The 12357-nt window shown below is 40.5% G+C and overlaps 2 protein-coding genes across 2 annotated transcripts; one reads left to right on the top strand and one right to left on the bottom strand.

The window, feature by feature from the left end:
* The first annotated feature begins 4626 nt into the window (after positions 1-4626).
* Positions 4627-8783, top strand: timm23a (translocase of inner mitochondrial membrane 23 homolog a (yeast)). The gene is made up of 7 exons (XM_084937328.1): positions 4627-5038; positions 5158-5216; positions 5308-5401; positions 6358-6442; positions 6533-6591; positions 6783-6893; positions 7941-8783. Exons 1-7 carry the CDS (start codon positions 4933-4935, stop codon positions 8054-8056), a joined length of 630 nt encoding a protein of 209 aa, XP_084793454.1. The 5' UTR covers positions 4627-4932; the 3' UTR covers positions 8057-8783.
* A 22-nt stretch (positions 8784-8805) lies between these two features.
* On the bottom strand, positions 8806-11551 carry LOC146381335 (elastase-1). Its single transcript, XM_084937327.1, has 6 exons — positions 11234-11551; positions 11046-11155; positions 10186-10280; positions 9818-10098; positions 9297-9460; positions 8806-9198 (listed from the first exon to the last, which is right to left on the bottom strand). The coding sequence occupies exons 1-6, from the start codon at positions 11367-11369 to the stop codon at positions 9019-9021; spliced, it is 966 nt and encodes a 321-aa protein (XP_084793453.1). The 5' UTR covers positions 11370-11551; the 3' UTR covers positions 8806-9018.
* Positions 11552-12357: the final 806 nt, after the last annotated feature.

Genomic DNA, 12357 nt, shown 5'->3' on the forward strand with positions numbered 1-12357 from the left:
AAAAAAAATACATGTGTGTCTAAAAAGAATTAAAATGAAAAAAGGAAGATACGTGTTGAACGATGATCTTTTAACTTTTAAAGTATTCTGAGCAGGAATAACTCTTTGTAAACGATTAAACTCATAGTTGTAAAACTAACAAACTTTGTTGCTTTTTCTCTGTAGCACTTAATTATGCAAATCGGCTTCCTTTCCGCATACTAATCACCAAACACTCCTCAGATTCACAAGGGGTGGGGAAAAAACCCAAGCTGATACTTAAAGACAAAAAGGAGGGAAAATGGCCAAAACATGTTTTTCCCACTTCTCCTTTTTTTTTTCTTCCTGTGTTCTGGCTCTCTGTCTTCCTCTGTTATTTAAGTGGACATTACACACATTGATGTGTGTAATAAGAGAGAAGAAAACACCCAGCTCACCATGGTTTCTCACAGGCATGCACATGTATAACAGAAAAAAAAATAAAACCGGGGGGGGGGGGGGGGGGGTTCAGGTTTGGGGGACGAGATGGCTGGGGAATTGAAGGGAAATTGATTGTGCAAGCTCGCCCTTAAACATCTGCAGAGTAAATATTCCACATGATCACGGTCCGTCCCTGAAGCCTCAGAAAACCACAGCTAATAACCCACATGCTGTGTGTCATGGTAGCTATTGCTTGTTTTCATTTAAACTGAGAAATTCGAGCCTGTCGATACCTGTAGTTAAGTAAAAGTTCTTTTTAAAACTGCAGATTTAAAGTTTCTCACATGCAAAAAAAAAAATCACATGAGGGTTTTTTCTGTGGTGAATGAACCCGTGGGTGGCTCATTCGCCCTCTCCCTGCCCTTCCTGCTTTCATTGTGGAGTCGGGGGGGGGGGGGGGGGGGGGGGGGGGTTGATATTGAACTTCAGGCTTGGAGTTGAGCCTGCACTGTGGAGGCAAACCCACTGATCACAGAGAGAGAGAGAGGGGGGACATAATGTGACCACTGCTGACAATCCTCTGGACAGGAAGAAGCAGAGTGGAAGCACTGAGTGGACATAGCAAGAGAGAAAAAAAGAGAAGAGAGAATGTGTGTGTGGATAGAGATGGGTGGGGGTGCGTGCATGTCTGGATGGGTGTGTACCCTTGTCTTCGTTTTTCCTGTTTTCACTTGAGTTTTTGTGCTTTTTTTTATTCTTGTTCTCTGGTATGAAACACTCTTTAAGCATCTGGTAATGTATTCTGCAGTCAGCGCTCCCCATTGCCAACACTGGGGCCCAGGGCTCCCAGAGCTTACAATCAAAGTGTGTTAGCGTGCGCGTGTGTGTGTGTGAGAAAATGAGCAAAAAGTGAGAAGGAAAGACAGGTTGATTTATATTGCTATGTATGCACAGCATTCTCCACATAATGAACAACCCCTGATTTCCTCTGCTTGGTAAATATTTGATGACTGAGCGGTGGAATGATTTTAGCTGAAATTCAGAGGACTCCTACAAGCTGCTTAAAAGTTGTATTTCAAACCCCTCTCTCTCCCTCTCTTGTCCTCTTCCCATGTAAATAAGGCCAACTCCCCCTAACTCCACACACCCTTCTGAGGCAGTTTAAAGACCCAACACTGTCTCCTTGTATCCTTGGCAACCAGCATACACTGGGGTCCTGTCGTGGCCTCTCTGTCTTTTGTGTTTGGGAGCTCAGAGAGACAGAGAGACAGAGAGAGAGAGGGAGAGGAAGAAGAGAGGAGAGGAAGGAGACGAAAACAAGACTTACTGAAAAAGACAACAAAGATGACATCACCGCTATTTTATCCCACAACTGAAAATTTGGTTTGTAGCCCAACGGTGATGATGATTATGATGATGAGTAGCCAGAGGCACAAAATGGGTAGCAGCTCAATCTGAGAGAGAGAGAGAGGGGGGGGAGGCCCAGGGCTGAATGGGGCATTGTGGGAAAGACAGTGGGCACACTGGGCAGTAACACAGAGAACACTAACTCACAGATCATGCCAGAGAGTCTGAAAACACCCACACTGGGCGACAATGGCAAACTTCATCGCTCCACTTGGCCCCCTCTGAATACACACATACAATGGCAGAATCCAAATAAGATGCTCTGTTATTCGTGAAATTTAACACACTACATTCCTTCAGTGCCTCCATCCCTTTGGCCAGCAGCAGATGGCCTGGTCCGAGCTGCACTGAACGTGCACGTCATGTGTTGCACGACAGGTAGGGCACCCAGCTGGTCTGAAAGGTGTGACAGGTGTCGTGGAAGTTGTTTTACCTCCTCAGCTCTGCTTCCCTGCTTCAAGTAAATGCAAACGGCGTCATGCAAATTTAACTTGTATGTGCCACGACTGGTAACAAATTTAACTTAATCAGTTAATTAAATCAAGCCTAATTAGAGCGAGGACCGAGAAGGACCAGAACCAGCAGGCTTGACCCTTTGCAACCGGTTTCATCTGTACGGTGGGCTCTCTGCTGCCACTCTGTGCCGAATGTGAGGAATTGCACCTCTTACTCGAGAAATGTTTGCAATAAACCGAACAGGTAAGGAGTTAAAAGACAGGAAAATAAAAAACCCACAGCATGCGTCAGCAGTAGAGCTGAATTCGTTATCTGATTGAATGACTAGTTCCAAGAAAGGTAAGACAATGAGTCTTGATGGGGATTTTTTTTTTCACAATTTCACAAACTTCTGATAGAAGGATTAGATTAGAAATAAAATAAGTAAAACTTGCAGTAAATCTATGAGAATTAAATAATGATTAATATATGGGGTTATCTGTTGTACATCTGATTTGTTTTATTGCACCATATGTCAAATATCTGAAAATCATCTACTTCATCTGGATGTTATCAGTTCATTCAATAGATGTGAGTCTCAGACAATGAGGCGTAATGATTGGATTTTTAAGACGTTTCAGTTTTTATACCCATTAAATAAAATGAAGTGTGCCGTGAGTATTTTGTACATAAAATAATTGTTGGTATATTTGCAAATTGCTCATTAAAGCATTTTTGAAGCTGACAATGGATAGTTACTATGAAAAATCATGAAGTCAAACTTGTTTTCAAGTGCAAGAACAATATTGTATATTTACCAGTTTATACTGTATAATCATTATTACCAGGAGTAGCAGAATGTTAAAACAGATTACTTGATTGTTCCTCTTTCTCTTTTTTTTATTATGTTTTACCATTATTGACATTTTCATATAATTACTTTTACTTACACGGAATATATTCTTGTACTACCAATGCAATTTCTATCTTAAAAACATTCTATATCTGCTTTTATTATGCAAGGAATCATGAGGCTGCAGAACAATGTGGATTTATCCCAGCCAATCAGCAAAGATCAGGCTATGTGACAGATAATGACATTATTGCATGCAATCAATCAGCAGTGACCTGGGGTATTTCACACCTCAGCGTTCTTTCAGGAAATTGGATTTTTCTACCCCCTACCTACTCCCACACCTGCGGTCATAACATTGAAACTAACAGTGGTAAGTTGTTCTATTTTTTGTGGCATAAAAATGGTGGCACCTTATTTGATCACAGGCCCTGTTCACCTGAAACTAGTGCAAGCAATGGTAAGAACATTTTTTGACATACACCGGATGGATCTGTGAACCGTACTTATTTCGTATTACAGACATTTTCAGGCTGTAATAATTAAATATGTGTAATTTTACTTTTTTTTTTAAAACCTTTTAGCAGTTTTTATTATACTTAAATTGGATATATTGGTGTTTATTTTCCCTGTTAGTCTTATTAATGCTAAAAACGATTTAGTAATTCAATATTTGTGATTTACTTAATTTTGATTTCATTACATGTAAGAAAAAAAACTGTACCACCAGTAGTTCTAATGTTTTTTCACTTTGTATTATATATTTAAAATTTCTGTGTCAATATTTTATCATTTCGTTTTTGGTAGATCTATTTTTTTTTCTTGTTTCTTTTTGCAGTGGTCTACTTGGCTCTTGTATGGAAGCTTGCCTATTCAGTACTATGCAAGAGAATAACATAACATATTTGGGTTTATACAAAACTGTGTGACTGAACTTACATTAACTTAAATATTTGAAGAAATGTATAAATCATTTGCCAAATTATCTTACTTGAGATTACAACAGCTTCACCAAGTACCATGAAGCAGTTGGCTGTGACTGGTGATATGCAGGTTTGTATGTAAATATATACCATAATAACCACATTGTCTTATTGGATACTACGACCTTACAGTAGTTTCACAAAGTATCATAAAGTCTGTCACTGGTATATGTAATATTCTGATTCATCAGAATTCTGATTTATCAGAATATTACATATATTATTATATTATATGATCTCTATAGGGTTGAAATTCAGAATTTCCATACCCTATAAAGGGTTAAAAGGATCTCGTGTCCACAACTACCCTGCAGTCAGTTTTTTATGCTCTGCCTGCTCCTCAAGTTTGCCCTTCAGTTAAGTCAACAGATCCCAGATCCGTTGAACTGTCGTAAAACCGTGGTTTTATTAACGACATCAGAAAGACTTTTTAGTCGACTTATCACTAATAGATACGCAGTAGTACGAACTTTTTGGTGTTAAAAATAAGTCTGAGCCGATTTTTTCTCTCATTTTTCACAAGTTACTGTGGGTTTTGATGACGTAACGACAGTGCAGCACCGGTCATCGCTTTACGGCGGAGCGTGCTGCTGGAGGTCAGAGGCATGACGATAACGCGAGATTGGTAATATCGAAGCAAAAAAGACGTAGTTTTCGCTCCAAAAATCCAGCAAGACCAACAAATACGACCTGTGTTGACGTTTCCTTCTGGCAGCAGTGAATTCAGGAGCTCGTCTGATATACGTTTGTCTAATAGCTTAAGGGTTTCGACATATCTTGCTAACGTTAGCCAGTCGGCTGCTGTAGCAGCTCCCCTTCAGCCTCCTGTTTGACACTCGGAACATTTATCCAAGCATGGATAACAACTCACAAGGATCAGGGGGAGTTAAAGCAGGCCTGGGGAGTCTTTTTGGAGGGGGTGCACCTCAATACTCCAACACAGAGCTCGCAGGTGTCCCACGTAAGTGTCATGCAATCTAACTGTGATGCTAGCTGCTGTTACATTACTTCAGTGTTGCTGTACTGTCATTCAGTATCTGAAAAATCAACTCAGTCGATAATTGATCGTTTACATTACAGTGACTGGAATGAGCCCTTTGTCCCCTTATCTGAACGTGGACCCACGTTATCTGGTTCAGGTAAAGCTGAGTCTGTCTCCTTTTCTTTGCTGTGAGTGAGAATGTTTTGGATTTTTTTTCCGGGCATCACTGTTTGAATCTTGTGTTTTAGGACACAGATGAATTCATCTTACCTACAGGGGCCAATAAGACAAGAGGAAGATTTGAATTGGCTTTCTTTACCATCGGAGGCTCCTGCATGACTGGTAAGAAACTGGTACACTGACAAAACGGGTTTAATGCTGAATATGACTTGGAAATACAAATTAAAGTACTGTATAGTACAGACTAAGTAGAAGTATGTTGATGTCCTTGTTTTGTCTGTCCAATTGATCTACATTTTTTCCTGTTGAGAGCGACAGCTGTGGTCAGAAGATTACATAAAGGAGGAATGATTGCACTGCATACATCTTTAATGAAATCAAGATTTAATTTATTTTTGACAGAGTCTAAATTACACGTAGAGGCTCAAATATAGTATACCAACTATTATTTGGTTAGCAAGTTCCACCTGGATCAGATGCTTTTGGTTTCCGTCAACAAGCTTCTGGTATAACTGTGGCTGGATATTTGATGACACTTCTTGGCAGAATTGACAGAGTTTATTTGTTGTTTCCCGCATGGACCTGGCTTTTAAGCAGAGTCTGTAACTTTGGAACATATTCATGTAACATTCACAGATATGTTCATATGGGTAACTGCAAATTTAAGACGAGCTTGAAGGTTTTTGGAGCAGGGGATCTTTCATGGTTGGCACTTTCTCAGCCCATGGTAATGTAAAACTGGCTTTTACATTGAATTTGACTTTTTGACAGTGAGGCTAATGTTTCGGTTTCCAGTTCATGGTAGGCTTGAACCTTGGTGGTTCCTAGGTTGTTCCTGAACGTGCTAACCAATTTCCTGTCATATGAGGGTGACAGTTTTGGTTATCTTCCAGACCTTGAGCTTCAGCTATGTTTAAAAAACAAAACAACAAAAACACAAGAGACAGACATAAAGTGTGGGCATAGAAACACAAATGCAACAAGAACACACACAGTTAATGGCATATAAGTCTGTCAATTTTATTTATTAAAACCAAAGCATGATGGTGACTTTGGTGTGAAATAATTCTTTCACTGACCCTTTGTTGACCTGTTCTGCATCCTTGTTTGAAATGCAGGGGCGACATTCGGGGCTTTAAATGGCCTTAGAATGGGCTTGAAGGAGACCAGAGACATGGCATGGTCCAAACCACGTAACGTACAGTAAGTTTGGTTACAGAATTCAGTTTATCGAATGGTTTTACGCTTGGATTTGGGTTGCACATTGTTCAAATGTTTATCTTCCCTCCGCAGGATTCTCAACATGGTGACAAGGCAGGGCGCTTCATGGGCCAACACTCTGGGCTCTATTGGTAAAGCTTTATTGTTACTTAAAAAAAATGATGTAGAGGTGTTACTGTAACAAGAATATCTATGAATCCCATGGTTGGAAGATCTTAGTGTTACTGATTTAAATGGATGGATGTATTTGCAGTATTTTAAGTTTTCTAAATCAGTATATAATCATACTTTAATTATTTTGTTTTTCTTTATGTCACTGCAGCCTTGCTGTATAGTGCTTTTGGTGTTGCAATAGAGAAAGCCAGAGGAGCAGAAGACGATATCAACACAGTGGCTGCTGGGACATTAACGGGGATGCTCTTTAAATCCGGCGGTTGGTGTCTTTTCCTTTTTTCTGCTTCTACTTTATATCTGGCATTAATGTATATTAATGTACCTCGGTGTGTTTTTAACCTTTTAAATATTAGTTTTTACCAATAAATGATACAAACATTAGTTTTAGCAAATATCAGGCTGTCAGCAAGCAAAGTGGCATTTACCAATGTTGGTGTTCATCAGTTATTTGTCATTTATTTTGCTCTGCAGTTTGATAAAGACTGAAAATTTCTTAGGTCCTTGTTTACGAAATGGGTGACAACATAATCAAAGTAAACGCAAACATGTATGGAAATGCTCAGTTTGTTAGGTAAGCCTTGCCAGTACAGACTTGGACCCCATTTTACTTTCAGAGCTGCCTTAATTGTTCATGGCATCGATTCAACAATGTCCTGGAGATTTTAGTCCACACTGACATGATAGTATCACACAGTTGCTGTGCATTTGTCAGCTGCACTTCCACGATGACTCACCACTTAGGTGGTCTGTTGGATTGAGATCTGGTGACTGTTGCCATTCAGCTGGCGGATTAGACAGTTGTGTTAACAAGCAGGTGAACAGGTGTACTAAATAAAAGGGCCAGTGAGGATGCTGGTTTAAGTTGTCAGTTAGCAGACGTTTAAAATCCTATTAAAATGATAGTTTGTTCAAAAGAATTTGTTAAATGTGGCACATACAGTGTTCATATTCTCTTATTTGAAAAGCTATTAGCAGGGATTCTTTTATATTAAATCGAGGCTAAATTTTGAACCACATGTCGTAATCATTAATACTGCACTGACTTTTTCATCTTATGCTGTATAAATGTTGTGTGGGCATGTTGTGACTTACAAAGGGCAGTACAGTGAATGCGCAGGCACTGAGATTACCTTTGGAAAGCACCTAAACTTTGTGTTATTAATTTACTTCATGCTGTTTGAAGTATTAGGTTTATCTTTGCCCACCTGGTACTTTGGCTAAGCTGAGGCAATTATTGTTTACTGTAATTAAAATGATTATTGTGATGCATGTTAAGCTGTATGACTCACTCTGTTTGTTTTCTCAGGTGGATTAAAGGGCGTAGCCCGTGGAGGTCTGGTCGGTTTAGCCTTGTCTGGTGCTTACGCTCTCTACAACAACTGGGACCATATCACCGGCTCTCCTTCATCGAGGCTGTACTAAACTCCCCCACACAGCTGCTTCAACATTAGGGCCAAATATTTTGAGGACACAGCCTTTAACCACAGCGCTAAAAGGCATTAGACTCTGGTCAAAGGCTTTTTCTTTTTTTTCATTTTTGTTTGATTTTTTGGGGGTTTTTTCATGGTGCGAATTGGTCGCAGTTCACTGGTTTCCCATCATAGCTGTTTTCCAGGAGCATTCTGGGAACTATGAGATGTGTCTTGGAAAAGTTTTGAACTGAATTAAAATGAAATCCAGACGTAGACCGTCTAGTGACAGTTCTCCTTTCATTTATGTTGATTCTCTGAGGTGTTCCTGTCACTGATCTGATCAGTAATGAGAGCACTCTGTGAGGATGCGGTATAAAAATATGACTTTTTGTGATGATTGTTAATGTTACGCTAGATTTTAAACACCCATGATATTTGGGTTCAGTGAGTCAATTTGTAAGATGACCTCCAACATCTGTCGTGTTGTTTAGCCCTTGAATAACAACAGATTCATGTTCTGATTCATGTTGGACTGAAAGACTCTTCTGTAATAGAAGAACAGCTCAGACCTGCAGTCAGAGGGAAGCCTTGGGGTCAGTTTACTCTTCTATTTATTGAAACGTATTGGCTTCTGGCCCACTGTGGAAGAAGAAATCACTGTAAACTGTACCTTGAAGTGTATGCTGTTAATGTGTCCATCAAACCCACTGTATTATAGATTAAAAAAACAAAACAAAGGAGGTGTTCAGAGGTTTTGCTTTTAACCAATTTTATTGCATAAATGAGATTGGATGTAAAAGGTGGTGAGCAGTGTGTACTATGCAGTGCTTCACCAGAGTATAAGTATATACTGTAAGAAGATGACAACGCATTCAGAACATGAATTAACATCATGGAGTGGAAAGAACTGGCTGTGAGACTGTCTGTAGACGTCGGACATTTAACGGCAGAGCTTATGCTTGCTGCGAGCGCTCAGTGCAGGAAGAAGTCCCTGATGCGCGTTGCCTCGATCCAGGGGATGTAGGCGACGGTGCGGGTGAAGACGCTGGGTTTGTTCTCCACAGTGCAACCGATGGGGCCGAAACTCACCACGCCGTGCACCTCCCAGCGGTCCCGGTCCAGCTGGCACAGCAGAGGACCGCCAGAGTCACCCTGAGAAAGGAGGATGGAGACAGGTGTTGGAAGATGAGGTGAGAATTGAGTCTGGTGGATGAAATTTGACTTCAGGATAGTTAAAAGTTTAGTCCTACCTGGCATGCAGCTGGTGGATCCTCAGTGTCTCTGAACCCAGCGCAGATCATGGAGTCTCGGACGCGGTCTCCCCAGAATTTCTTCTGCCGACAGGTTTTGAAATCAATGATTGGTAGACGGGCTTGATTCAGGGCTTCTGCCAGAGACACGTTCTCCTTCCCACCTGAAAAATGACATGATTTAAGAAATTATATCTCTTAACGTCTTTCTGCTCTTCTTGACTTTTTAGCTGTGTTTACATTATATCAATGGACATTTTCTTCGGTGGATGAATACTTCTGACATCCCTTAAAGCACCAGCTCTGTTGTGGAATCTGAGATAGAAGGCTAAAAATATTTAGCCTATTATACCAAACGTGATCGTTCTTTAAAAAGGTCTTGCTGTTCCTCTACCACTAACCCTCTACCAATAACCCTAGACCCTAGCAATTTTCCTAAAAAAGGCATTAAGTTGCTTTTAAGATTTAAGCTCAAAGTTCTATCATTGCACAGCATCTCAGTACCTTTCTGCACTACTCACCCCGGGTGTCTCCCCAGCCGGTCACCCAGCAGTAGTGTCCTGGTTTGAGGCTGGTCTGCTTGCGCGGCAGGCAGGCGTAGCGGATGAAGTTTGAGGGGACGATATCTGTGGCAGACTTAACCAGGGCAATGTCGTAGTCCAGCTCGCTGTGAGCGGGATAGCGGAAGTTCTCGTGCCGGTAGATCCTCTTCACCGGGATAATCCTCTCTGCTGTCTCTGAACGCTTCAGCTGGTGCTTCCCCAGGACAATCCTCCAGCTCCCAGCATCCTCAGCTTTACCCCTGATAGATGAAAAACACATGTAGTTTTTGTGTAGTTGTTTAATTGGTATAAGCATGAAATTATAAGTGTACTAAATGTTTTCTTACTTTTGGAAGCAGTGAGCAGCAGTAAGGACCCAGGTCTTGTGGATGAGAGTGCCTCCACAGACATGAATGTACTGTTTACTTCCTCTAGGCCGAACCTGTGAGAAACAACCAGCTCAAAAAATGTGGCTTCTTACCGCTCAGATACTGAAATTAACTGGCTTTCCTTATTTTTTAAAAAATGAGCCTAGTCATACATGTTTCTCTCATCACTAATAAATGTAAATGTAAATTTTAAATACTACGTTCTGCAAAGAAGTTCCAGAGCAAATAAATTGAATATTACATAAAGAAACTCATCAGTTTCTCTTGTGAGCAGCAATTGGCTACAGTAAAGAGGAGAGTCTCCAAATTCCGAGTGGGCGACCATCTGTCTCGCCTGGTTGGAGTGCGAATCAGAAACAAAACTGCATCTGCTGATCAAGTAAATTTGTTTGTGATTTTTCCTCCTTGTGTGGTGGTCCAAAACCTGAGTGGAAATTAGAGTCTAAAAATTATGTAGTTCCGGGTGGAAGGCATGTGCTGGATAATTGGCTAAATGTTCAGGTCATCTATGACTTTTGACTGTTTTCAGCCAATTTGGCAGATTAATATTACTTGAGATGACAATAAAAGTGAAGACTGTGTGCTTTAAAGGCTTTTCATGGGCACTTCTGAATAAACCAGTGATTCTCAGAAGCTCCTAAAATTCCCATCCCTAAACCACAATTGAATTCTCCTTAAGAATACAGATAGGTTAGACATATCACTTAAAATGATAATGAAAATAATGATTAGTTACAGTCTAGAACTGATATGACCTTTTTAGGTCAATGTAAGACCTCCAGATTCTTTGAATACTGAGCCACGTCAAAGAGGTTTACCTGCAAAGAAACCTGCCAGGGCCAAGAGTGAGGCCTGGCCTCATTCCCAGACACAATCCTTTCAGCCATGTTGGGCTTGAAGTGGGCCATACCACAATCCTTAGGCCAGTCTAAAAAGAGAAAGGCAGAAAATATGAGCACCAAATATTTTGTTTTCCTCATATTTAGAAGTGTTTTCAAGTCCTCACCCAGGTGAAGGATTTTATGCTGTGGCTGTCGTTCAGAGGTGAGTGTGTATGCAGCTGCAGGCAGGGACGCCTTGCTCAACAGCAGCGGCAGCAACAGAGACAGCAGCAGAAGCAGAGGAGGTCCTGGTACAGCCATCGTCTTCCAGAGAATCACCGGCCGGCCTGCGTTCCACGCTTTTTATACCAAGCACATGCAGATGTACATAAACTGGTACACACACACGCAAAAACAACACAGCTCCAGGGACAATGAGCCGTGTCACAACAAAGGCTGAGCGCTGGATAGTTCTCCTCTAGCTTTGGAGTTTCTACTGTAAATGAAAAACAGGGGATTTTGGGTGGTCCCATCAGCACTTTCACACACATATAGTTTGCTCACATGACACTAATTTGCATGCAAGACAAAGACAACATAGTACTGTATGCAAACAAACATCACATCATGTCACGTGACTTAAAGCAGTGACATAGTGACCTGAAAATGACCTTTATCTCTGCATGTGGACTATTTAGAGAAACTGGTATTCCAAATAACCAGTGTAGTTCTCACTGTGTAAACATGACCCAGAAGAAAACATGTTTTTACCTTGAGCTCCTATGATTAGTAGTGTCCCTCAAAACTGGTAGTGGGAAAATAAAAACTGGGGTGGATTCTAGAGGACAAAATACAGCACCCAGTGTATGAGTGACTCATATAAACTCAAACAAACTTTTACTCTGGTCAGCTAGAACACGTAACAGATCTCACGCTGTCAACATCATTGTGAAGAGATGTCAAATATTTCAGTTGTTCTCATTTTTAGGTTTTTAGATTTTCAGGTTTTCTTACACATACAAATTTTCAATAAGATTAAATTCATTTCTTACTATTTACAGAAATACATAAAAAATAAACCCATAGCTTTTGGCTAGACTGGCATAATATTTTGTGTGAACATGAATTTTTCACAGAGGATGATTCCTACGTCAACTTCCCGATCATAACGTCCACAATCAGGTCAAAATTCCACTGCTTTACATTTAAATATCTGTTGAACTAACGATAGCATTATCTATAATTTTAATAGTTTTGCAAACCTCTCTTTTTACAGGAAGAAACCTCCATCAGAACCAGGTCTGAGAGT

This window comes from Perissodus microlepis, chromosome 8 (genome assembly GCF_051167445.1).
Source record: "Perissodus microlepis isolate ML-2025 ecotype Zambia chromosome 8, ASM5116744v1, whole genome shotgun sequence".
NCBI lineage: Eukaryota > Metazoa > Chordata > Actinopteri > Cichliformes > Cichlidae > Perissodus > Perissodus microlepis.

Excerpts from the sequence above, each read along its gene's own strand:
- timm23a (XM_084937328.1), top strand. The coding sequence starts at position 4,933 with ATGGATAACAACTCACAAGGATCAGGGGGAGTTAAAGCAGGCCTGGGG. Across the intron at positions 5,039-5,157 it reads AGAGCTCGCAGGTGTCCCAC|TGACTGGAATGAGCCCTTTG; the intron begins GTAAGTGTCATG and ends TTTACATTACAG. Across the intron at positions 6,443-6,532 it reads TCCAAACCACGTAACGTACA|GATTCTCAACATGGTGACAA; the intron begins GTAAGTTTGGTT and ends TTCCCTCCGCAG.
- LOC146381335 (XM_084937327.1), bottom strand. The coding sequence starts at position 11,369 with ATGGCTGTACCAGGACCTCCTCTGCTTCTGCTGCTGTCTCTGTTGCTG. Across the intron at positions 10,099-10,185 it reads GCTGCTCACTGCTTCCAAAA|GGGTAAAGCTGAGGATGCTG; the intron begins GTAAGAAAACAT and ends TTCATCTATCAG. Across the intron at positions 9,199-9,296 it reads ATCCACCAGCTGCATGCCAG|GGTGACTCTGGCGGTCCTCT; the intron begins GTAGGACTAAAC and ends CTCCTTTCTCAG.